Source organism: Cyphellophora europaea (assembly GCF_000365145.1).
Source record: "Cyphellophora europaea CBS 101466 unplaced genomic scaffold supercont1.11, whole genome shotgun sequence".
Classification (NCBI taxonomy): domain Eukaryota; kingdom Fungi; phylum Ascomycota; class Eurotiomycetes; order Chaetothyriales; family Cyphellophoraceae; genus Cyphellophora; species Cyphellophora europaea.
The window spans coordinates 1-25,260 of NW_008481799.1; the positions used below are offsets into that span (position 1 = coordinate 1).

A 25,260-nucleotide genomic window follows, 5' to 3' on the forward strand; every position below is an offset into this window, starting at 1 on the left:
CCCTAACCCTAACCCTAACCCTAACCCTAACCCTAACCCTAACCCTAAGACTTTATAGAGCTATATAAATATCACTGCACTATTGACCTAATAGTGCCTCACCTAGCTATCTCCTACTGCCAGGCAAGAGGGATACTCTAGGAAGGAGGGCTCTACAGAGACAAAGATTGCATATTCTAAGAATACCGGCACATCCACCTACTAAAAAACAAGAGAAGGGGAGGCCGTTAAGGCAAACCTCTCCTCTAATAAAGCCTTAGCTTTGCACACTTGGTGGGAACACTAACTAACATTTGGTCTTAACTAGACATATCCAAGGGAACTACACGAAGATAATAATTGACAGTGGAGCTAATGTCAACTATGTGGGCATGAGGGCAGCTTATCAACTAAAAAACTATTGGTATAACAAAGAGTAACCTTATTAATTGGATATGGCTGACAGTAATTTGATGAAACAAGACCAAGGATGGGTTAAAAGAGAATTATAGAACACTCACCTTCGCATATAAGGACACAAAGAAGATATTACACTGGATATTATCAATATAAAATACGACGTGATATTAGGAATAGAATGGCTGGCACAGCACAATCCAGTAATTAACTGGAAAAAGAGAACACTTGAATTTCTGAATTGCAGTCACAGACAAATAGAGACCTGATCAGTCTTAAAGGTTCCCTTCGTAAAGGTGATATAGGTATAACCGGTGGGAAGAGCTCTGACAGGTATGGCTGTGTCAGAGATTCCTCCAGAATACAAAGATTTTGAGGATGTGTTCACAGAAAAAATAGGGAGTGCTGCCCTACTAGAATATCAACCATAGGACCATGAGATACCCCTGTTGATGGAAAATCTGAAGTACTATACTGGATTGATACTACTTTCTAAGAAGCAGGAGGACTTCTTAAAAGAATACCTAGATACTTACCTGGAGAAACAGTTTATACAGAAATCTATGTCACTAATAGCGCATAGTATACTATTTGCACCAAAGAAAGACAGTAGCCTACAACTGTATATTGACTTTAGGAAGCTTAACAATATCACCTGAAAGAACCAGTACCCACTTCCGCGTATAGATAAACTATAGGACAGACTCCTAGGTACTAAGTAGTTTACAGCGATTAACATTAGGGACACCTACTATCAAATCAGAATAAAGGAGGGTGAAGAATAGAAGACGGCGTTTAAAACACGTTAAGGACTCTATAAGTACCAAGTCATGCCTTTCGGATTGACTAACATACCCGCCTCTTTCTAAGAGCTAATCAACAATACCTTAAAGGAATATCTAGATATGTTTATCCTTGTATACTTAGACAATATCCTGATATTCTCTCAAACCTATAACAAATATATGGAGCAGGTTTAAAAGGTGCTTAAGAAACTACAACAGAAACACCTCCCGGTGAAACTCAGCAAATACAAATTTTATAAGCATGAGATAGCTTTCCTCGGCTACCTTATATTAGAAAAAGGATTAGCTCCAGATCCTACGAAAATACAATCTATTAAGGAATGGCCCAGGCTACAGAATGTTAAGGAAGTACAGTCGTTTGTAGGACTTGCTAACTACTACCACAAGTTTATCTTGGGGTATTCTCATACAACTACTCCTTTAACAAACCTCACAAAAAAGGATTAACGCTTTAACTGGACAGAAGAATGTGAACAGGCCTTCAAGGCTATCAAGGAGAAAATAACTAAAGCTCTGATACTCACTATCTTTAACCTAGAAAAGGAAGCCATACTTGAAACAGACGCCTCAGACTATACAGTCAGTATATGCCTTACTTAGAAAGGGGAGGATAGAAAGAATAGGCCAGTGGCCTATTAGTCCAGAAAGATAACCGGACCCAAGTTAAACTATAACATTTACAACAAGGAACTCTTAGCAATAGTGGAAGCTTTGAAAGAATAGAGAGTATACCTAGAAGGGACCAGTTAACCTATCCAGATCTTTACTGACCATAAAAACCTTCTATATTGGACCACAATAAAAGAGCTCAACCAGAGGCAAGTTAGATAGGCAGAAACGCTTGCAGTATACAACTTTAAAATCACGCACATTAAAGGAACGGAAAACAGATGTGCCGATGCCTTAAGTAGACAACCTGACTATACAGAAGGAACTAGGCCCGCACTAGCCTTAATACTACAGTAGGAAGGAGACAGCCTAATATACAGAAAACCTTAAACATTGGTAACTATAGAAATACAACTAAATAAATAACAACACCAGGAGGTTATACGCGATAGGCATAATATCAAAACAGCAGGGCATCCAGGTGTCAACAAAACAATTGAACTTATAACTCAAGACTTCACCTGGCCCAGCTTAAGAAGAGATATAGAAACCTATATTAAAAACTGCGACTTGTGCGCACAAACTAAATACAGTCAGTATAAACCCTATAGATTACTACAATCTTTAGAACTACCAGACAACACATAAACCTTAATCGCAATGGACTTTATCACAGATCTACTAAAATCCGCACATCCTCTCACAGGAGTAGAATACAATAGTATCCTGGTAATAGTTAAAAGACTGACAAAGTGGGCATACTTCATACCATTCTTAAAAACAGCGACAGCAATAGACTTTGCTCACGTTTTTATAGAAACTGTCTTCGCACAGCACAGAATGCCAAAAGAAATCATATCAGACAGAGACAAGCTCTTTACATTGCAATTTTGGCAGTCGTTAACAGACCAGTTAGGAACAAGACATAAGCTATCAACAGCATTTCACCCACAGACTAATAGATAAACAGAGAAAACAAACCAAGTCCTTAAACAATATCTACAGTGCTATTTAGACTATAAACAAATAAAGTGGGTTAAGTTATTACCAACAGCACAGTTTGCATACAACAATTCAGCAGGGGCAATAGGGATCTCTCCTTATTACACAAACTACAGAAAATACCTAAGACTTCATAACCACAAACTAGATATAAAGCCAGTAGTAGAAAAAGCAAAAATATTAGTAACACACTTACAAACAATGTATTAACTACTTAGAGACAACCTACAGGAGATTTAAGATAAAACAACAAAATATGCAAACAAAAAGAGAACTGGAGGATTAGTCTTCTCAGAGGGGGAGATGGTTTACCTCCTACAAAAAAATATAAAAACACAGCGACCAAGCTTCAAACTGGATTACACTAAACTCAGACTATTTAGGGTTATCAGAAGGACAGGAAATGTCAACTATTAACTCAGACTTCTAAAAGAGATAAGGATACACAACATATTTTACATGTCACTACTAGAAAAAGCACCACAAAACATTAAGACTCTAGGACCAATATATATTCACAAGGAAACACAGGAACTATATTACAAGGTCAATTGTATTATGGGAACCCAACTTATCAACAGGAAGCCACACTATTTAATTCACTAGAAAGGATATAAGTATACAGAAAATACGTAGGAACCAGAGGAGAATCTTACTCAGGAGGCTTTAAAGGACTATCGCCAGGACCTGAGGCGGCGACAACCAGGTCTGGTAGTTGAGGTTCCTTAACACCAGCTAAAATCCAACTAGACAGCTCCGAACTAAGGTTGAAGTTCAGAGGAGACATCACAGCTAGCAGCTTAGGGTCGCCGGTAAAAGTGTTAAGCTCCTCAAGAGCTCGGGCTTCCTCCTTAATTATCTTTTCTTGGCGGTTATAGATTTTGTCCAGTTTCTTGTTGAGGGAGTTATACTCCTTTTAGAGAGAGAGCAGCTCCTAGATAAGACTGGTGAGACAGGAACGCGCTTCAACCTTCTTACAGAGAAGGTCGGTTTTCTGGTTTTCCAGCGTATTAAACTCAGCATTGGAAAAGGTGCCCCCACAAGCGACATTCTTTTGTAAGCAGCATAAGCAACGTAAAGCACCCTTCTGAACAATGCAGTGGGACCCAGAAGAAACACACTGAGGGTAGGGAGCTATTGCAGGGAGACCGGTTTGGTTGATCTTATTAGCAAGACATTTTCGGCGATCAGTAGAACTAAGCTTAGCAGTGCGGACTAGAGGCATATTCAGCCATAAACAAGGGTTTCGTGTGGAACAGGAGGGACTCACTTACTTATAGGTATTAAGGACAACTAAGGCTTAGGAGGGGGAAAGTGTTACGAATCACGTCCGCAACCTGACCGAGGCCAGTGGCTGCAGGGACACTAGGGCCCAAGGGGAAGGTTACCCGGAGGAGGACTGAACCCCATAGAAAGCCATACCCTAGGGACAAAAGAACGGTTGGTGAGTCACGTGACACGCTCTGTGATCTGGGGTGCTCCCGTTCTCAGAGCAACAGATCACACAGAGCGAGACAAGCTACACAGCACTATATAGAGGGACGACCCGTCCCGACACTAGATAGGACTCTCGTAGTCAACTTCATATATTGATTCGCTCTATACACCAGTAGTACAACTGCTACTATTAGTTCCTACGTTTACTTTGGCCTAGCCCTGACCCTGATACTATCCCACCAGCTGCTAAACCCAGTTTGGACCCGACGTTTGGAGCGGTTCATAACACACAGCTTGCTAAACAGCCTGTGGAGTAGTAATAACTGCTAGAGTATAAAGGGAAGTGTGACTAATATTTAGAGGTGTATACAGCTAGCTATACTCCTATACCAGTATAGCCTCTTATTAATTACAAATATAATTAGCATCTTAGGGAAGTATAAGACCCTGCACCTAAAGTCCTAGTTATAGTAGTGTCTAGGGAGGTTCAGGAACCTCACTAGTATGTATAATTCTCTTATTATGTTATAATTGCTTAAGTTAGGCTTGATAGCGTCACTTATAGTAGCGGCATAAGCAGTGAGCGGCCAGCTCACAATGGTGAATTACAGCGGCTTCCTCTGTTGCAGAAGATTCACCACAACTATGTTTTAACGCCATCCTATCTATGGGCCCAAGAATCTAGTAAAGGATTATCAGAATTTTTAGAACTATTATATATATAATTAGAAATGGTGTAAGGCTATTACTATATACTGTAAGACCCTTGGACTGTTAGGTAAAGGATTACTCTAGGGCAGCAGCGTCACGCTCTTAGCAGTCTAACCCCAGCACTATCACGCTCTTAGCAGTCTAACCCCAGCACCGTCACGCTCTTGGCAGAACCCTCACTGTAGCCCCAGATCGGCTAACTTCAACGCCGACCCTAGCGACAACCACATATACCACACCTTCGACAAGAGTATCATTGGAAAGCCTGAGTCGGGCTCCGCCCTTTCGGGCTGGTCTCGCGTCGCTTACGCGCCGTTCAACCTCTACTGAATCTCTAATCCGTAAGCCCAGTCTCTCCCGTATAAGCGACGCCGTCAGCTTTAGTGTTTTCATCTCTGCCGCTAGCAAATCGACCGGAACAGGCGGAGTGGGTGTTGCTGAGAGTAACGTGGTCGTTATGTTGGTTATAGGCCTGGATGATACGACAGTACTAATAAGATAAAATGCGCACTGGAAGAGAGGAAAGACGACGGCCGCCAGAACGGTCGCGGTATATTAACTGGGCGCAAACTGCACGATAAATTCTCACGAGAGGTGGTGTGAGGAAGGGATAGGCACTCACGTTTATCAACAGGTGTTAAAATACGTGCCCCTCTCCGCCGCCATGACGAACATGTCGCTTCTACATGGTTGTAGCGTGGATTCGGTAGTAGATATTATCTAATTGTGGTAAGAAGATCTCGTCGTATTTCTTAGACTGGTTGCTGATGTTAACAGTAGTATTAAGCACCATATTAGAAATGATGATTAATCTGGTCCAAATAGTTGGACAAGGTAATGAGATTGCGCGCGACAACCGGGCGAAGATCGCGCCATCTTCACCTTCTGGTTTAGCATCAACGTGCCGTATCCAGGTCCTTCTGACCAACTGTGCGGTCGCCGCGCTGCCTATAAAACAAAATACTGGCTTTATTCAAGATCAAACAAATGCTTCTGAGTGATCGTTGGATGGTGCGTGGCGCCTCCGACACTTCGAACACGGATGCACTAATGGATGTATAGGCTTCGAACCTTCCCATAGCTCACGTCGCAACATCTAGTTAAGGTAGCTAACACCTTTACTTAGACTCGCTCTCTTGTTCTTGGGCTTTATAATCAATTCTCCCGAGCCCTTTGTCATCCCACACCAGCTTGATAAGTAGCGCAATCGATCCTGCAACGAACATGAATGTGGTCATAACCGCAAAGCCCACAATATACCGAGGTGCATCCTGGGATGGCCAGATAAATGAACCGTATACTGAGGCCAGATTGCCTGGGGACAAATTAGCACCCGAACGCGAGACCCTAAATGGTTGAGCGTTCTCACCGAAGCCATTAATAACAGGCACTGAAACTGCTCGCCGCTCTCGCCCTGGAAACATAGTAACTTCCCAGCTAATTAATAGAGGTACGCAGCATTGCACTCCAGCAAAGCCGAAGCAGATAAAGGCGTAGCGAACAGGGAACTGCGTGGCAGCTGCGCAAATAATAAATGAGACGATTGCGAATACGCAGCAACCAACGACGTGGTAGGCTTTCTTTCCCGTAAAATCGGCTGAGAACCCCATGGCCAGGTTAAAGACCAGAGTGACCGTGTAGATTGGTACAGTCATAACTAGAAGCTATTAAGTTCAAGCCATATCCATGTGATTTCGACTTACATTGCACCATGCGGCCTGAATAACCCAAAGCTCCCATTAGCGTAGGAAAGAAGTACGACACTGTACCCGCAGCAAGAATCGTGTTGAGGGATAGCATAAAAAGCTTTTAGCATTAGTAGCCTTCCCATGTGTGAGCATTACGTTCACTCACCCACATCTTCGGATCCCTAATCGATAGACTAACAGCCTTCTTAAAGGGCATCTTATCGTCGAGGTCCTCTCGAATCGCCAAGCGAGTAGTCGCCAATCTCCTTTCGTCTGCAGAAAGCCATTTGGTGTTCGTAGGATAGTCTATAAATCTTAAGCTCCACGTATAATATCACGACAAGGGAGAATTACCTGGTAGCAGGAAGTATGCAATAACGCCAACTACCACGGTTCCAAGGCCTTCAATGATAAACAGCCTAAGTTCGGCTCTGTAAGCACTTCTCGTGAAATAGAGAGGATAAACAGTGTCATACCATTTCCAACCACGCACGCCTCCAATATTGTCCATACCGTCAATGATACCGCCAGCAAGCAAGCCGCCGAAAGCACCAGCTAAAATCGTGCCGGTGTAGAATATTGCAATACGTTTCGATAGTTCAGAAGGCTGTAAGTTGTTAGTGGCAAGCTTTTGCTAGATACTGCGGAGTGACTTGCCTTATACCAGCAAGATAGCACAAGCATGACCTGTACCGGGTTAGCCAGGTCGACAACCATTGGCTTCTGGGCATAGAGAAGCTCACTCCAGGAAAGAATCCTGCTTCTAGGAAACCAAGAACGATCCGGAAGGCAATCATGCCACCTAAGCCATGGATTCCTTTCACTGCAACAGATACAGCACCCTGTGATCGGATTAGACCTTGCCCAAGCTCTCCTCCAAATTCCTACATACCCATGCTATCATGATGGTCGGCAGGAAGATACTTGGTTTTGTTCGGGCCAGGACCATGACCGCAGGAGGCTCGAAAAGCAGGTATGCCTGAAATCGATGTTAGGGACGAACAGACATTTGCGGATCGTTAGACCTACCACGAAGAAGATGGACACGATGAGGGAGTAATCAGAAGAGCTCAGGTCGAGATCCGTCTCCATGCCACCGACTTTGGCGTTCTATCACGGCATTCAGTTCCAGAATCCTCTTGCTGGATAGAAGATAGGTTCACTTACTCCAATATTGGTACGGTCAAGGTAATTGAAGACGTACATTGCCCATAAAATCGGAATCAGGTGGTAGTCAATCTTAGTAACTAGCTTCTTCTCCTCCACCGTTCCCTCGACGTACTCAGCGCCCGCTGTATCGACATGCTTGGATCCGTCACAGAGTCCGAGTTCGTGATCGCGATGCTGGAAAACAGCTTTATCGTCCAGGGACATGATTTAAACCAGCTGTTGTTCGAGAGAGATGTCGATCTGTGTAACAAGGTCGGGGAAGCTGAAGCATGAGTGTAAATACACCGCACCACGAGCAAGTCGAGTCTTTGTAGTCCTCCCGAAAACCACCTCCCCGCGGGGCCCCACGAACCAAAGTATGTAGGCGTGGATATGTCGACCTACGGCTCCACATCGGTCCGGCGGATTTACCAAAGAAGTTCGGGTAGATGCGGTCCTTATAGAAGCGTCAGCCAATGGTGAGGGGACTTTACCCTTTCTATAAAAGGCTTGGCCTTTAGAAATGACCGCAAAATGACCGCTACAGTGGTTCACCCCAACTTCCGCTAAGCTTTATGTATGGTGTGGAGTATAAGGCCACATTCAAACATGTGCGTGGCTCTCCCCATCACGGTATAGTTCTAGGCGAGTTCGCTATTTATATCTTTCTCTTCAGCTATAATGTATGGATATAGGCTATACCACCAAGCCTTGGAGTTATTCTTCTATCATTCGAACGGCACTGGGGTAAAGCCGCCCCAAAAGTCCCTATCGTCGTAGTTGAACAAGGACGCGAAGACATCGGATGACGGCATTGTTGACGAATTGTTGTCGTTGTGCTCACCATTTAGTGGCACGTGAATGTCTGGACAGTCTTGCTCCGGCCCAAAGACGGCGTCCATATCAGCTGCCAGTTCTTGTAGCGGCCGCTCTGGAACGAATGGTGATTCACCGGTGCCGAGAAAAGCGGGAAATCCATTGTTATGGACTTTTGAAGGCTCGGTATAAAGCTCTGATCTGATGTTGAGCTCGGCTGATTCGCCAATACCAGGTGAGGTGGGACGGGTGATCGCTGGGGTTTGGATTTCTTGATCCCGGTAAATGCGCTTTAGTAGTCCATCCAGGGCCGTTGAGTTTCGGACGGCAGGATGTCTAGGATCCATAGAAGCTCTCGACATACAGCTAATTAGACCGCGAATCAGGTGGAGTATAGCTCTTTTCTGTGATGCTGGCAAAGGGACGACCACGACCGCTTTGAGCAGAAAAACACCCGCATGCGTGAAAAAGAGAAAGAACCGCAGAGGAAGGTGCGCTAGAGCCTGTAAGACGTTATATTGGCGTTGTAGGTGATTGAGAGTGGCGGCAACATACCCCAGAAGCTTGAAACCTGCCAATGGCCAAGCGCAACACGTCAGCCTAGACATGAGACGGTCTTGTTAGATTTCACCAATATGAATAAAGCAGGAAACATACTCCTGCATTCATTGCCTCGATGATAAAGCGTGCATCGACGCTACCCATGAGACCTGTCGGAAAATAGTCAGTCGGTCGGCGTCCGTCGTTGCAGCTGTCAGCTCGATGCATGTGCCCCTGCAAAGAGAACGAATAGATGTATAGACGTAGGTGATGCTATGAATGACAGACGTAAGCCTATATCTCGACCAAGAAATACATTGAGTGCTCAAGGGACTTTGATGCTTACAAACGATATCCAAACACATTCATTGATTGGTTGCGTTTGCCAGGACTTCTTCTGCCATCTGTTTCGAAATGCATATAGCGCTGTTTGTAATCATGTTAGGAGAATGTATCCTCTGTAAAGCAGGGTTGTTCTTTCGCACCATCCGTGAAGCCATCGATATGTTTGTAATAATGCTCGGCCTTCGCGATTGCAAACGAGTGGCTTTTCGACGAATACAACAAATCATGAGCATTACTCAAGATCTGCGTAATATGCATGAGACACTGCAAGTATGCAGCATGATCATCTTGAAGACCTTGAATCTGTCGCATTTGAGGAAAGTCATCACCTGCATCGGAGTGCAAATGTTGGATCGTCATTCCTGGACCTATTTGCTTCGTTAACCATGTCCGCCAAACTCTTCAAGTAGCTTAGCCTCAAAGAGCTGGCCTACTCACTCCGATGCCAGAACGGTTTCCCAACACGAATTGATATCTGTCGATCAAGTAAGAAGCAATCTAAATTCCAGTCAATATACCGGCCTGCCCGTTAACAGTCAGCTGCATTTAGGAAACCAACTCACAAGACCATACGACCTTCCCTCTTTGCCGATCTTCGGTGATCTTCTCCTCAACGTCATCGGGCTGCATGACAAGCTGTTCCAGGCCCATCATATAGCCTAGTCTAACAGCCTGCGAAGTCGTGTGAGCATTATAAAGTTACTAACACAACAAGCTCACGTACAGTGCCGACTGTCATCCAGCACATTCGATCCTCGAGTCTTAACTTAGTAGTGTGACCAACGTTGGGTGGATACTCTAAGATACATATCAGCGTAACCTACTCGAGATAGAGGCCCTATACCTGATAGAAGCAGCAGTCCTTCAAGCATATCGAGTGATTCGTTTGTACCCCTTATAGCAACTTGGGCAAAGAGCCGCTCGACCCTCTGCCATAGGTATTGATGTAGTGTGTGCTCTCCCAAGAGACCCGAAGTCACTACCAAGATAGCAGCCATTAAATGCTCCTCACGTGCAGCCATAGCAAGGATATGCTCTGATAGCTTTGGTTTTCTATCTTGCGGTATAAGCGGCATTATTGGATGGATTGCGCTAAGATAGAAGTTGAACAATCTCAGAAGAGTTGCTTCTTCTATGAGACCTTCTTGGAGCAAGAAGAATTGCGTCCTGGAACTGTCGTTTCTATTTGTGTCCCTGTTTAAGGTGCGTTGAGGGTTGAATCCTGTACGATCTTGGTCCAAAAGTCGTATAGCATCCGAAGTATTCCTCAAAGGGAAATTTGCAAGGCTCTGACTGGCTAGCTGTTGATCATAGCTTGGTTGCTGCTGAGCGACATTACTGCGCCTTGAGTCAGATAATAATGTTGTCGCATCTCTATAATCTCCAACCACGGGCTCAAACGACCCCATGAAAGCTTGCCAGGAGACTTGTCCATCTTGGCTGGAACCCGGGGGCACATCAATACTGGCGCTCTCAGGCGGATGGTCCACTGATTGCGCGTCACGCTCTGTACCTTGCCTAGGTCTCTTCGGTGGTCGACCTTTGCGCTTCTTTGGCGGGAGTACTTCATGGAGGTCAGCGTGTCAATCCACGGGAGTGGGCCGTGTCAAGTACCACATGCTGTGTTGGCTCTGCGACACGCATCACAAGGCGGCGTAGGATAAGCGGGATCTCCTAGGCTGCATTTGTGTTTCTTCTGTCGGCAGCTCTCGCATGCCTGGTACACCCGCCTGAAAGATGGACCCGCAGTCAAAGCATCCACAGAAGGACCTAGCTCAGCCCGTAGAGATTTGGCACCGGGCATTTTACGCCAGCAGCATCGCCGAAGCGGAGATTTAGGTAGAACGGGACGAGGTCAGGAGTTGCTTGGATGAGTCCGCTGATACTCTCCAAGGCCGCATCCTTCCGCAGATCCTCAATGGTAGAAGCAGCCGATCGTCTAATTACAGACAAATGAATAATGCAATTTGTGTAGTGTCTAACATTTGAAAATGGAGGCTTCACCCTAGCTGGGTCCTTCCTCCAATACGCCAAAAATCCAGGCCAAGACATTAAACAACCGAAAGTAGCCGAGGCTCGCATTCTGCTGACGTAGTACTCACTGCCTCGCTGCGTTGAAGGCAGGTCAGATTTCAAACATGTTTCCTCTCCACCACACGCATGGGAAGGCCGCCTCGAATGCCCTAAATACAATGTCTTTAATGCACTGCAACAAGCTTAGTAGCTAAGGTCGGAAGACTTACCATATTCATGGCAGCAAGTGGCTCGTACGTCCTACTACCATTAGATAGAATGATCTCGAAGCGCTGGAGAATCGCGACTGTGATAGTAATGCCTTCGTAAGTGGCAAGCGGTCGACCCAGGCAGCTGCGAGGACCAGCATTCCAAGCGTGATATTCTGTGCGGACCTTCGTTAGTTGAGCCACTGTAAAGACAAGACGAAATGCATACTAAATGGACTGAAGGAGATATTCTCCCCATTGTCTTTCAGCCACCGGTAAGGATTGAAGACAGCAGCATCTTCGCCCCAAATTTCAGGCATCCGAGCCATAACATAATTCTGATAGCTGACGACTTCACCTCTGTTACGCATGTAAGTATTTATCACGGCTTGAACGGGGTGGTGCTTACTTTCTGACGCGACGAGCAGGCATGTTTATCTCAGGCACTGCGGGAAGAATGTCATTCTCGGCAGCTTCTAGCTGTCCAGCTGGAGACACGGTGTTGAGCCGTGTACACTCATCCCACATTGCGTTGGTAAATCTCAATCTCTTCCGGCGTATGTCAGCGCACGAAACCTTTTCTGGGGTTTCAACTCACCGGTGCATCAGTATAACTCAGGAAGCCATCGGTGAATCCATGATCTTGGATTTCGGCCCGAATTTTGTCCAAGGCATTTAGATGTTGGTTGCGGCTATGATGTATCTCCATCATGAACCAGGACGTGTTGTAGGTCGTTGTGTCCCCTGTGTCCATGTCAGAAACAATAGAGCATCTGATTGACGGACTCACGACCAGCAGAGAGGAATGAATATACCATTCCACCGAGCGTGTACTTGTCTGTCGTTGATTGCATAAACAGATCCAAAAGGTCAACTCCGGCGTCTGGGTTGGGTTTATAGCCATTCCTCATCGCCTCGAGTCGCTTCTCGATCAAATAGTCGATCTTGTCGTAGAATAGATCTACGGCTCTCTTTGTTACCTTGTCTTCGCCGGAAAGCTTCTCGCTCAACTTCCAAAGAGGATCGCGTCTCCGTCGGTCAAATACTATAGCACAGTAACATAAGCAGCCGCAGAGGCCATTTTAGAACCCACTCACAATGTGTAGCTTGATCAAATGCCTCCACAAACTCCGGCTTGGAATCTAGGCACTTCGGATCATCAGACATGATTTCCAAAGCTAGCCTGTCCTCATGAAAGGCAATTCTAAGAAACAGACAGAACATTAGACGACCCATAAGATCTTGGAAATCGATCTCTATCTGCTCCTTGGCCAGGTTTGAGAGAAGTCGTAGAAGAATGTCTACCCAATAATGAACAGACTGAGTAATGTGGGTCTCGAAGTTGCGCTTGCTAAATGCACGAGATGCTGCTTTGCGCTGAGTTTGCCACTCTAACCCATCGGCAACAAAGATGCCGCTTCGATGTAACGATCCAAAAGCGTTCCGTGTAAATTTGCCACGGATGTAGTTCTTGTGGTTGTGTTTTTGAATATGCTCGAGATATGTTGGATGGTTGATGATATGCATGCGAAAGAATGGAATGGTCAGCTCGTACGCAGGCCCATATCGCTTATAGAGCGAGTACCAGGCCGTGCAACTAGCGGCACCATTGGTCCTAAGGTCCTGAAGGTTACCCGTGAAGGCCTTTCCACGAGGTCCAGGGATCCATTTTGCGTTGGCGGAGGATGATGTCCAAAACCCAGTTCTCCGATATGCCCAGCAGATGGCTATTGTGATATATCAGTTCTGGTCGGAGCTCGACAAAACTTGCAACTTACATCCAATAGCGACGAGAAACACAAGTGACCCATAAACAATCGCTATGGATGCCGGTGTCTCTAAGAGCGCGTTGAAACTGACCATGATGAATACAATGTCCTGACGTAACTCTAGCCGATGGAATTTATCACCATAGTTTTCCGTTCTTCGTCACGATGTGGCCTTCAATCAAAGCACTATGCACAATGGCGACTTCTCATGTTTGAGTGACGCCTTCTCTAGACCATATGGGTCCGAGGTCTTCCGGTTAATTGCGGTGACTTTCAGATGGAATAGGCCGCCCGAAGACTTGATAGGGGGACTTGGCGGGCCGATGTCTGCGTCCACTTCCAGGTATTATGCTCTGGGTTTTTCACGATGTACCGTCATTCTCCGTGGCCATAAGTAGGAATCTTGTTGGTATGTAAGAGCAGAGATCGGCAAGGCGATACGGAAGCCGGGTCTGTTTAGATTATTCTTGGAGGGCAGATTGAGGGGTAATTTGGAGACTTGGACCGAACCAACTTGAAATGGGGCACATGATAATCGGAGTACGTCACGGTAATCCTTAGAACCTGGCTACGGCATTCCGGAAACGGCACTATCTCACCAGGGCGGTGTTATAAGAGTTCATTGTGATAGGCATATATTGCCAAGCTCAAACCAGATATATTCGTTCGGGAAACTTGTCAATCGCAAAGCTTCTCTGAAAATATTGGCAGCAGCCTCCGAGCACCGCTATCCCTAGTTTGGAATATACGAAAGCTGACAGCCGAACTTCCTTCTGCCCTCGCGACATTCTCCTCTTCCTTCAAGTCACGCGGACGATAATCCAAAGGCTTCTGATAGCTATGCCTGCTCTGCCTCTCCCAACCACTCAAGCTGCTCCATTGGACTCTCGTGAGGTTTGCCTGGCGGCGTCCTTTCTGGGTCGGCCCGGTCTTGAGCCGTCCTCCACGTGTTTCATGTCGATCTGAATGCTTACGGTCGGATCAAAGCCTTTCTGCCGGGCTTTCTTCAGGATATTTGACTGTGTGGCGTAGGGAATGCCGAGAAGCTCGCGAATCTTATCCCTTGGTACCCCGATCGCCAGATAAGACAAACATTGGGTGCGTTGTATAATAGTGTAGCATTTGCCAACATCGTGGCGGATTTGATCGGTTTGTTGAGCCCGTGAGGGCTCACCAGATCGGTGTGTCTGGCCCTCCTCATGAGGCTGGACATCTGAAACGAGAGGATAGGTCAGTTCATCCGCTTGAAATAGCCACAGTTGAGAACATTGGGAGCCATACTGGTCTAGTCTACTGGGGGCACTTCGGGCGGGATATCCATCCTGTCATGTATAGCCCGCACACGTGGGGCTGCCGTCCAGTACTTTGAGGTGCCACTGCGCGAGTCATCAGTCCAGATTATGAAAAGGCTGTAAACCCAACGCGTAGATGCTGGTCGGGCAGATGACCACCTGTGTGCCGGCCGGTAAGTAGCAGGAATTAAGGGGCAAGTGTCTCAAGACGGCTAGCTTTGCGCTAGAGGAAAGCTTGGCCATGGTCTAGATTGATACGCGGATGGACAGCTCGATGTTGACGCACTGGCGGTGGCTGGTGTAATTATGCCGCCAATTCCCGTCACTGTTGACTATGCTGAGTGTATCACATCGTCCTACCATCGCCATGGTGAGCACTTCGATTGGACAGAGTGCCCAGCATCGCGGAAGCTGGATACACGCGTTGAGAAATGCTTTCTAATGTGTACTTCTCTGCTTACCAACTACCCCTTCTATCACCTGATCCGGTACTTCGACTTCTCCGATAGTTTCTTGATTCGGCGTCGATGTGACCCCACCAGCGGGGACCAACTTTCATCGACTCAGATGCACTCAGATCAGATGGACAAGAGTCGCGTCTAAAGGCAAAGAAGAGACTCGTTACTGCCAATGGCAACGAGATTGGGATATCTACGAAAGCGTTGATCGTGATTCCATGCAATAAAGGGGGGATGTAGATCGACCGCCCCTATCGCAACATCCCGACACCTTTAAGGGCCACGTCTCGGCGACCTTTCCTCAAGATGACATGCCCAAGGTGGCGAATACAGCCTGTACTCTAGAAGCTCGATCGCTTTTTACGCACCACCAGCGCAATGTGCATTTCCTCATATGCAATAGTCGCATCGTTCACATTGCCCACGTGCCGGCCGCGCCATACAGCGCTTAATGAGCACGCCGTTCCGTGGCGATGAGAGTCCGGCCGTACGGAAGCCATGGTCAGCATCATCATTAACAGCACAATCAACAGAGATGCAAGGACAAAGGCCAAAGATCTCGTCGTTTCCCGCGGCCTTCGGTCCCTTTATGTAGCTGGGCGGATCTACGGAGTGCCGGACAGATGACCCTGTGCTCACGGCTTTCACAGCGAGGACCCAATGGAGCAGTACAGTGCAGCACCATGCAAACACAACGAAGGCCGCGGAGCTCTGGGCACTGAGAGGCTACTGCTCAGACTGCTGAACCGTCTCTGCACGAGAGCCATATCTGAGAGACTCTTCATGACCTGTAGCTTCGGAAAGCCAACAGACCTCATGTCGGGATACTAGAATACACACTTCAAACCTGACTGCGCCAAGCTAATGATCTTCCTCTCGGTATACTCCTCAATTCCTGCTGACCCCCCCAAACGGCCATATCCGCTTCGGCCACCAGTCCCACCATTTGGGAGTGTTGCCTCAATATAGACTGTTGGACCATTAATGTGGCAGCTACCGGCCCGTACCTGTTTGGCTAACCAGAGTGCCTTCATGATGTCCTGAGAAAACACTGCCGCCGACAGCGAGAACTCCGAATCGTTCGCCACCTCGATTGCTTCGGCTTGAGAATCAACCACAGTCAGGCACAGCACAGGACCGAACGACTCCTCTCTGAAAACGTCCATGGTTCGCGTGACCTTTCCCAGGACATGAGGTTGGACCAGAGTGCGATTTGGACCTGAAGCGCTTCTATCACCAGCAAGCAGCTCTGCTCCGTCCGCAATTGCTTGTTCGATCATGGCAAGAAAGCGTTCAGCCGACTGTGGAGTATACAGTCCAGCCATCGATACACCTTCCTGGTCACCCCAGTTTATCGTTTTCACTTTCTCCAGTAGCGTCGCAGTAAATTTCTGTTCAATTGCCTTCTCAACGATGACTCGCTCTGTGGACATACATATCTGACCACTGTTGCAAAAGCCCCCGAAAACCACTGCCTCGACAGCATCTTCGATGTTCGCGTCTTCCAGAACGATAACCGGAGCCTTACCTCCGAGCTCGAGAACGCATTGCTTGAGACACGATGCTGCCCATCCGGCAATGATCTTGCCAACACGATCACTTCCGGTATAGTTCAGTCTCCGAACCTTTGAATGCTTGGTGGCGTATTCTGTCACTTTCGCTGCATCTGAGGCTTTGGTCGGCAGAAAGTTAAGACATCCCGATGGCAACCCTGCTTCCTGAAATGCCCGGACAACAAGATGTTGAGATTTCGGACTGAATTCAGAAGGTTTCAAAACAACCGTGTTTCCACATATCAGGGGAGACGCAATGGCTCTGGCAGTCAGATTGACCTAATCTTATTAGAGAAGAAACCACCACAGTTGCAGACTCACCGGAGCGTTCCATGGACTTATGGCAAAGACAACTCCTATCGCCTCCCGCATGATCATAATCATGGTACCAGGGCGATCAGCAGGCACAATCTCTCCCCTCATTTGTGTTGCTTGACCAGCAGTCTCACGAAGAATGTTCGCGGTTGCCATAATGTTGACCCGAATCCAGCTTGAAACCGCGGATACCTCCGCTGACAGAATTTCAGGTGCATCATCATGCAAATAACGCTCAAGAGTATCGGCAGCTCTCAGGAATATCAAGCGTCTTGCTGAGGGTGCTGTTTGGGACCAAGATGTAAAGGCGGCGTCCGCAGCTTTGATTGCAAGTTCATACTCTCGAACACCGGCTGACGAGCAGTCGTATATCTTGCCACCCGTCGCAGGATTCAGGACTTCGAACTTTGCATCGTCTTCTGGTCTAACATATTCGCCATTGACATAGAGAAGCTGTTCATCAGTAAGCGTACTCCTACGCTCAGTGGTACCGTTCTTTTCGTGCATGGCGAATTTACTTTTCCAAGTGTCCACTGGTCTTACAGAAAAGCATCCAATACTCGTCTGCCTTTTGCCAAGAAACACTGCGCTCAGCGGATGCATGACTCCGGGCGACATTCCGCGTGGAGTTCCTCCTCAGCAACTACCCCAAACCATTCGGGCGATCTCGGCCCTGGTACGTAGAGGCAAGATGGCATGAAAGAAGTGTATACCTTACCCTGAAGTGAATTTTCTCACGGCACAACTGCCAAAATGGGCGACATTGGTGAAACGAACACTATGGTTACTGGAGCTTCTGCAATATTAACTGCTCTCGAGGATGCTGGGATAACGCACCTGTTTGTTAATCTCGGGTCTGATCACCCTGCTTTTCTGTCAGCATTTGCTTCAAAAGAACATGGCCTCAAAATATGCACTTCGCCAAATGAGATGAATGCATTGTCGGCAGCTTCAGGCTACGCTCAGATAACTGGGAAGCCAGCAGCAGTTCTGGTTCATGTGGAGTGCGGGACTCAAGCCCTTGCCGGTGCTGTTCATAACATCAGCAAGGGTCGCATTCCGGCAGTCATCCTCGCTGGAACTGTTCCAATCACACAAGAAGGCGAACTCAAGGGCAGTCGAAACGAATACATCCACTGGATACAAGACGTACCGAATCAAAGAGCCATTGTTGCACAGTATATGAGATATGAGCATGAAATACGATCAGCACATAATGCCACCCAACTTCTATTGAGAGCGGTCCAGTTTTCCACATCGAGCCCTCAAGGACCCTCCTATTTGATCGCTGCACGGGAGACACTTGAGCAAGAAATACCGTCTCCGAAAGCGAATCCCACTTTGAGTGGCTCACAGAGCTACACAAAGACTCAACCATTGGAGCTTATGGGTCTCTCACCTACAGCGATAACATATCTCACAGATGTGCTGTTAAGCGCGCAACAACCCTTGATCATCACAAGCTACTGTGGCCGGTCCCAGCAAGGATTTGACGCTCTACGTACTCTTGCAGAGCTCTGTATACTGCCGGTTCATGAGAATGCACCGATATACAATAACTTTCCAACAACATCTTACCTTCATCAAGGCCATCAATGGAATGGTGGAGGTCAACTACCAGCACTAGCTGAAGCGGATGTCGTGCTCGTGATCGACTCGGACGTTCCTTGGATCTCAGCTCAGTCCAAACCAGCACCATCTGCTCGAGTGTTTCACTTGGACGTCGATCCTCTTAAGGAAGGAACAACGCTGTGGTATCTGCCTTGTAAGAAGAGGTGGAAGTGTGATTCTGCTCTAGCGCTACAACAACTGGCGGACTCTATACGGCTTTCCGCGTCTTTCTCCAGTTCCGAGGTACAAGAAAGCCTGACTCGTAGGAAACAGTTCTTACAACAGCGCTTTGAAGCCAGACAACAACGACTCAGTCAAGCCGAGGCGCCTCAATCCGCGTCCAGACTTACAGTACCATTCTTCATGTCGCGTTTACGAGAAGCAACGAAAAGTCTGCGAGTCGTAGGCCTGAACGAATCAACGACAAATCTGGGTAACGTGGCCGACTTTTTACACCATGATCAAGCTCTTTCACTGATTGGCAGTGGCGGTGGTGCGCTTGGCTGGTACTCGGGAGCTGCTGTAGGGGCATCTCTTGCTCTACAGGAGCAAGGACGATCCAATGACCTCGTTGTTGCATTCACTGGTGACGGAACATGGCTATTCGGAGTTCCTAGCTGCGCCTATTGGATGGCCAAAAGGTACAACACTCCCTTTCTTACGATCATTTGGAACAATGGAGGTTGGGCATCTCCAAAGAATGCTTGCTTAAGAGTCCATCCCGAGGTCCAATCTAGACCCGGATACAACAGCACAGAATTGAGCAACGATTTGATGGTCGCGATTGATCCGTCGCCTGCATTCGGCAAAATTGCGGAGGGAGCTGGTAACGCATGGTGGGCTGTTGCGAAGACTTATGATGAAGTAGATAGTATCTGCCAGACGGCCATCAAGGTTGTACAGGAAGAACGTAGGTCTGCCGTGGTGGAAGTTGTCATTGACAAAATCTAGAAAACTCTGGCAGCGAGCAATTACAAATTTGGGACCTACTCCCGGAAGCATAACTCCGCGCAGCTTGCCAGCCATACTGGACCCATATCTGCATGTACAGGGTTGCTCATGGATCTTTACCATATATCTTATACTGTGCTGCTTCTGCGTGCCAAGCTACTATCATGTCAAGTGGCGAGTGCCATGGCGAATCCCATGATTTCCACGAGCAGCATGCTTACTATAGATGACTTCGAACAAGCCGCATCTCGAATCCTACTTCCAATGGCACGGGACTACTACAATGGAGGAACCCTGGATTCAGTAACCCTGGAACGAAATCGCCAGGCCTGCAATAGCTAGAGTATTTGGCCGCGAGTACTTCGAGACGTCTCGCATGTTGACATGGGGGTGCAAAATCCATTTTCATCTGCTGATAGGCAAGGTATCAGATGTCCAATGGGCGTGGCCCCTGCTGCCATGCAAAAGATGGCTCATTCAGACGGGAAGAAGCAATGGCAAGAGCCACCGGTAAAAGAAGCTGGCCCCTTGGGCTCAGTAGCTTCAGTACAACAAGCCTGGAAGATGTTATCAGTCACGCCAAGATCTCACACAGCAATGCAGTCTGCGCTTTACAAATGCATATCTTCGAGGAAAGAAGTACAAGTCTTGATCTCATACGACGGACCGAGGGTAAGCTATCTCTATCACTGCCGGCCGTTGTGCTGACTCTAGCTAGAGTCCGGATACCAGGCCATCATACTCACAGTCGATACACCATTCTTTGGCCGCAGACTTACCGAACTGAAAAATCAGTTTAAAGTCCCTGCCCACCTAGAAATGGCAGATTTTCCTCAAGCACTTGGTGTCAAGAGAGCAATTCAATTTTCAGACAAGTGGTGACGAAAGTCCCTGCAAATAAGAACAGTATGTTTGGGTAAGTAGATTCAGACCCATCAGACACTAACGCGATATAAGGAATCCCAGTCTCACGTTCAACATCGTTGGGGAGTTGAAGAATCACACCAGGCTGCCTATCTATCTCAAAGGGATATTACATCCTGCTGATGCTAAAATGGCTGTTGAAAGCGGAGCAGACGGAATCATCGTATCGAATTATCGAGGAAGGCAATTAGACCACGCTTCTGCTACACTTGACGTTCTGACCGAGATTGTTGCTGCAGTTGATGGTCGCATTCTCGTGGTATGTTCCGTCACATCTCTCCATGCTGAACTAACCAACTTTCAGCATTTTGATGGCAGAGTTCGACGAGGCAGCGATATTTTTAAAGCCATCGCTCTGGGGGCGAACTTTGTGTGGATAGGAAGACCGGCTCTATGGGGCTTAGCAGTCGCAGGCCAACAGGGTGTGGTGCGGGTGCTTGAGATATTGGAGAACGAGTTTAAAGACTGCATGACCTTAGCGGGTTGTACTGATATCCAGCAGCTGGGACTTGGCGGGCGCAATTGGTTAAAGAGAATCTCATCCGCAGATGAAGACTCTCTAAGTCGGGGCTCGAAACTATAAAAGCTGAGTCTGCCATGTGAGAGCGCGACAGGCCTCCTTGATTCTCTGCTCTTAGCCATATTCATGCAGGTAGCTACGATCTGTACGCTTCCCACGACATCCTAAGATTTATCTCAGGTTCTGACGGGTAGACGATACTCTTCCAAATAGTGGTAGATCCGGAATCGAACAAGTACTGACAGAAACGGTCTCTTATTTAACATTGGGAGTCGCTCAGCGCAGCCAAGTCTTTTCTTTAATTGAGACCGACTACTGAAGATACATCATGTTGCCCAAAGCTTAGACACCAGTCTAGTCTGCTACTACCAACTTCAACACTTACAATCTGGAAACCTATAACATCATTAACCCTAAAACACTATGCGAATGGGAATGGACAGGCAACAGCATCGCGGCATTAATGAGCTGCAAGCATGCTGGTTGCCACGGGAGCACCTACCAAGGGCGCCCCGGTCCCAGATTTCCAATTCGCTCCCTCGCTGTCAACATTCTCGGCGTCATGGCTAAAGAGCCACATCCTTCTTTTATCATCACCCCAAAAGACCGGGTTTTCTTGACCGTTGACCTTCATAGTGACATCACGCTGCTTCTGTGTTTCACCATCGTCGACGTGCAAGATGTACTGATGCTCCCTCGTCTTTTGCTGGACAAGACTCGCTCGTGGCAACCGGATTGACTCATACTTCAATAGTGCCTGCTTCAAGCCGTCGGCACCTGCAGTGGAAGCACCCGCAAGGCATTGACGAAGAGCAGCCGCATCCTCAACTGCTTGTGCAGCACCCTGAGCCAGGTATGGCAGCATAGGATGGCACGAATCGCCCAGGAGAGCGGCTTTGCCAGAAGGATGGACCCATCGAGAGAGGATAGGTAAATCGCAGAGCCTCCACTTCATGAATTGGGGGGTGAGCTTGCATAGCTTCTGGACGCGAGGCTCCCAGGTCTTAAAGCGTTCAAGCAAGTCCAGAGGCGATCCCTGAACAACCCAGGCTTCGTCTGAAGTCTCATTGTATGATGTCGCGCATACAACGATGTTGTACAGCTCTCCATTTCGAATGGGATAGCCGACAAGATGTGCGTCTGGGCCACACCATGATGTGGTGCAGGGATCGGTGATCAGATCTGCCAGTTCAGGGTCGGCGAGCAGATCCTTGCCCGGGATAAGAATACGGTAAGCGACATCGCCAGTGTCGCGAGGGACATCCTCTTGGCCAGTCAGTGCAGGGCGAGCAAGAGACTTGATGCCTGATTTGGTCAGTGCTTGCAAACGTCAGGGAACTTGGCATACATACCATCAGCACCAATAACAAGGTCTGCCCTCCATGTCTCACCGTCAGCAGTGACGACGAATGGCCCCTCAAAGTTATACTCGACGACTCGCTTGTCGTTGAGGATCTGGACGCCCGCGCGAGTTGCTGCTTCGAGAAGTCCGGCATGGAGGTCGGCGCGGTGCACAAGGTAGTATGGAGCACCGTGATTTTTGACGATGTCATTGAAGGGAAGCTTGACAATAGTGGAACCATCTTTCCAACGTAGGAAGTGGTAACATTGCGAGACGGACTTCTTCATCTTTTCGAGATCAACGCCCCATCTCAGTAGTAGCCTAGAGCTATTTGGTGGCACGCGAATACCAGCACCCGCCTAATGAAAGTGTCAGACGTGCTTAGAGCGGCTGATGATGGACTGACCTCTGCAAATTCAGGCGCGGAGTCAATAATGGTCACATTGTGGCCATCCGTCTGTAGTGCGAGACCTGCGGCCAAACCACCAAGGCCGGCTCCTACAATAAGGATCTTGCGAGGATGTTGTGCTTGAGGCATTGTGGATTGATTGCGAACGATCGTCGAAGTACGAAAGTGACCAGGAGAAGTTTTGGGTTGAATCACAGGAATATATCTCTTAGTAAAAACCTGGATGAATGATGTCCGGTCGTGCTGGTCTGTCTGCAGCCTCTGGTATCAAGATAAACGTGGCACCTTTCCCGGGGAGACAAGGATCGACGGTTCTACTGCCTCGGACGCTGCTTGGAAGCTTCCTAGGATGCATGCATCCAGACAGAACAACAGTGGAAGTACGCATCCGAAAGCCAATGGGGCGGGATTTCCCCACATCGGGTAACTCTTTGCCCTGGCACGTGCCTGGCAAGGGCTCCCTGGGGCCCCAATCATTACCCCGGTTGGATGCCGAGTCTACACCTACCCACAGGGTCCAATTAACTAGACTTGACCGAGACACCTCACGGTTCACATTATCTTGCAATTTACAGCTTACTTAGTTAACAAGCCACATCTCCCCAGATGCTACCGTTTTCATTTCTCCAAAAACCGAGGCAGCTTCACGACGCCGAATACTGGGATATAAGTACCCGAAGGGGTACTGCTAGGCTGGTGATCCGGTCTTCCTTGCTTGGGACACCAACACCAAACACCCACAGCCGACACCAGACTATCCCCACCCAACTATGGCTGCATCCAAGGCTGGGTCCCCAACGCGAGACTCAACCAACGGCGATGTCGAGAAGAACTCCGCGATTCACACAGAGATCGCTGCCCTTGCCACGATTAACGACCCCCAATCTATGACAACACATGCAGAAGATCCGATAGAGGCCAAGAAGGTCATTCGCAAGATCGACTACCGCCTGCTACCGTTGATGATATTCCTCTATACTCTCACAGTAAGACCTCGGCCAAAGCAAGCACGCAGTCTTCTCTGAGCTCTACTGACCATGGCAGTTCCTCGACCGAGTCAACATTGGCAACGCTCGGCTATGGCATCTTGAGAGAGACTTGGGCTTGGTGGGATATCAATACAATATCGCTGTGCTCGTCTTCTTCATTCCGGTCATTCTTTTCGAAATTCCGTCCAACATTATGCTTTCGCGCGTCAAGCCTCGATATTGGATTTCTGGCCTCGTCTTCGGTTTCGGCCTTACTGTTTGCCTGGCTGGATTCTGTACAAACTTCGCAGGCCTGATCGTCGCCCGGATGTTCATTGGAGCATTCGAAGCTGGCATGCTTCCAGGCTGCCTGTACCTGCTTTCATCCTGGTATCGAAGACACGAACTCCTTACACGGGTTGCGCTACTCATGGTCGCCAACGACATCGCAGGCTCAATATCAGGACTCCTGGGAGCTGGACTTGGTTCTCTCGATGGCCTTGCTGGATATAGTGGTTGGAGCTGGATCTTCTTTCTGGAAGGAGGATTCACAGCTATTGCAGCCCTCGCAGCCTTCTTCTTCCTTCCGCCATTTCCAGAAGAGTCGAAGTTCCTGTCCAAGGAGGAAAAGGAGTGGTTACTCCGTCGCCTCCGACAAGATACTGCCGGTGGCCCGCTGGACCAGAAAATGGGACTGAAAGGTTCAGTAAAGGCACTCGCAGACTGGAAGGTCATGATTGCAGGCATGCTATATCTGTCAGTCTGCGTTACAGCATACTCGATCTCGGTGTTCCAACCCACTATCCTTGCAACATTCGGTTGGGGAGGTATCAAGGCTAACCTCCTGTCGGCACCCGTTCGGATTGCCTCTGCCATCTTCTCTGTTGCCGTTGGTATATGGAGTGATAAAGCCAAGAAGCGTGGGGTCTTCGCCATTGGAGGATATACAGTATCCATCATTGGCAGCATCATGGTTATGACGGTCCGATCTCACGCTGTTCGTTACGCTGGCCTTTACCTTGCGGCTATAGGAATCTATATCTGCCAGCCCCTTGTTCTGGCGTGGGGGTAAGTTTAATTCCATTTCAGCGGCTGCCAGCTAACATGAATCCAGCGCCAACCAAGTTGTAGGCAAGGTAAAGCGCGGAGTAATGACCTCGTTCGCCGTTGCAACTGGTCAGTTCGGTGGCATCATCACGTCGTTAGTTTTTCCCAAGAAGGACGGACCAATGTACGTGCCAGGTCTATCAACAAACGTCGCTTTTGCGTTTGCTGGTATCTGTGCCGCAAGCTTTCTATGGGGCTATGGCTCTTGGGAGAACAAGCAGCGTGAGGCTGGAAAGCGAGATCATCTGAGAGCCCTTCCTCAAGAAGAGCAAGATCTTCTTGGTGAAAAACATCCTGACTTTAGATTCACCCACTGAGGG

General features: G+C 47.9%; 9 protein-coding genes across 9 annotated transcripts; 4 read left to right on the forward strand and 5 right to left on the reverse strand.

The window, feature by feature from the left end:
- Positions 1-6,079: 6,079 nt before the first annotated feature.
- HMPREF1541_09653 (uncharacterized protein) lies at positions 6,080-8,023 on the reverse strand (the record flags this gene model as incomplete). Its single annotated transcript, XM_008714326.1, has 11 exons — positions 6,080-6,276; positions 6,331-6,618; positions 6,665-6,767; positions 6,816-6,955; positions 7,004-7,068; positions 7,126-7,256; positions 7,292-7,336; positions 7,393-7,491; positions 7,542-7,628; positions 7,679-7,759; positions 7,817-8,023. The coding sequence occupies 11 exons, from the start codon at positions 8,021-8,023 to the stop codon at positions 6,080-6,082; spliced, it is 1,443 nt and encodes a 480-aa protein (XP_008712548.1).
- A 503-nt stretch (positions 8,024-8,526) lies between these two features.
- On the reverse strand, positions 8,527-9,319 carry HMPREF1541_09654 (uncharacterized protein; the record flags this gene model as incomplete). The annotated part of the gene is made up of 3 exons (XM_008714327.1): positions 8,527-9,117; positions 9,170-9,214; positions 9,272-9,319. 3 exons carry the CDS (start codon positions 9,317-9,319, stop codon positions 8,527-8,529), a joined length of 684 nt encoding a protein of 227 aa, XP_008712549.1.
- Positions 9,320-11,624: 2,305 nt separating this feature from the next.
- On the reverse strand, positions 11,625-13,584 carry HMPREF1541_09655 (uncharacterized protein; the record flags this gene model as incomplete). Its single annotated transcript, XM_008714328.1, has 8 exons — positions 11,625-11,705; positions 11,743-11,897; positions 11,951-12,081; positions 12,131-12,270; positions 12,320-12,465; positions 12,512-12,766; positions 12,819-13,448; positions 13,500-13,584. The coding sequence occupies 8 exons, from the start codon at positions 13,582-13,584 to the stop codon at positions 11,625-11,627; spliced, it is 1,623 nt and encodes a 540-aa protein (XP_008712550.1).
- A 2,483-nt stretch (positions 13,585-16,067) lies between these two features.
- On the reverse strand, positions 16,068-17,615 carry HMPREF1541_09656 (uncharacterized protein; the record flags this gene model as incomplete). Its single annotated transcript, XM_008714329.1, has 2 exons — positions 16,068-17,072; positions 17,115-17,615. The coding sequence occupies 2 exons, from the start codon at positions 17,613-17,615 to the stop codon at positions 16,068-16,070; spliced, it is 1,506 nt and encodes a 501-aa protein (XP_008712551.1).
- Positions 17,616-17,861: 246 nt separating this feature from the next.
- Positions 17,862-19,670, forward strand: HMPREF1541_09657 (uncharacterized protein; the record flags this gene model as incomplete). Its single annotated transcript, XM_008714330.1, has 1 exon — positions 17,862-19,670. One exon carries the CDS (start codon positions 17,862-17,864, stop codon positions 19,668-19,670), a length of 1,809 nt encoding a protein of 602 aa, XP_008712552.1.
- Positions 19,671-20,054: 384 nt separating this feature from the next.
- HMPREF1541_09658 (uncharacterized protein) lies at positions 20,055-20,457 on the forward strand (the record flags this gene model as incomplete). The annotated part of the gene is made up of 2 exons (XM_008714331.1): positions 20,055-20,342; positions 20,389-20,457. 2 exons carry the CDS (start codon positions 20,055-20,057, stop codon positions 20,455-20,457), a joined length of 357 nt encoding a protein of 118 aa, XP_008712553.1.
- A 267-nt stretch (positions 20,458-20,724) lies between these two features.
- HMPREF1541_09659 (uncharacterized protein) lies at positions 20,725-21,177 on the forward strand (the record flags this gene model as incomplete). Its single annotated transcript, XM_008714332.1, has 2 exons — positions 20,725-20,853; positions 20,899-21,177. 2 exons carry the CDS (start codon positions 20,725-20,727, stop codon positions 21,175-21,177), a joined length of 408 nt encoding a protein of 135 aa, XP_008712554.1.
- Positions 21,178-21,574: 397 nt separating this feature from the next.
- On the reverse strand, positions 21,575-22,994 carry HMPREF1541_09660 (uncharacterized protein; the record flags this gene model as incomplete). Its single annotated transcript, XM_008714333.1, has 3 exons — positions 21,575-22,419; positions 22,467-22,815; positions 22,863-22,994. 3 exons carry the CDS (start codon positions 22,992-22,994, stop codon positions 21,575-21,577), a joined length of 1,326 nt encoding a protein of 441 aa, XP_008712555.1.
- Positions 22,995-23,635: 641 nt separating this feature from the next.
- HMPREF1541_09661 (uncharacterized protein) lies at positions 23,636-25,257 on the forward strand (the record flags this gene model as incomplete). Its single annotated transcript, XM_008714334.1, has 3 exons — positions 23,636-23,851; positions 23,910-24,901; positions 24,948-25,257. 3 exons carry the CDS (start codon positions 23,636-23,638, stop codon positions 25,255-25,257), a joined length of 1,518 nt encoding a protein of 505 aa, XP_008712556.1.
- Positions 25,258-25,260: the final 3 nt, after the last annotated feature.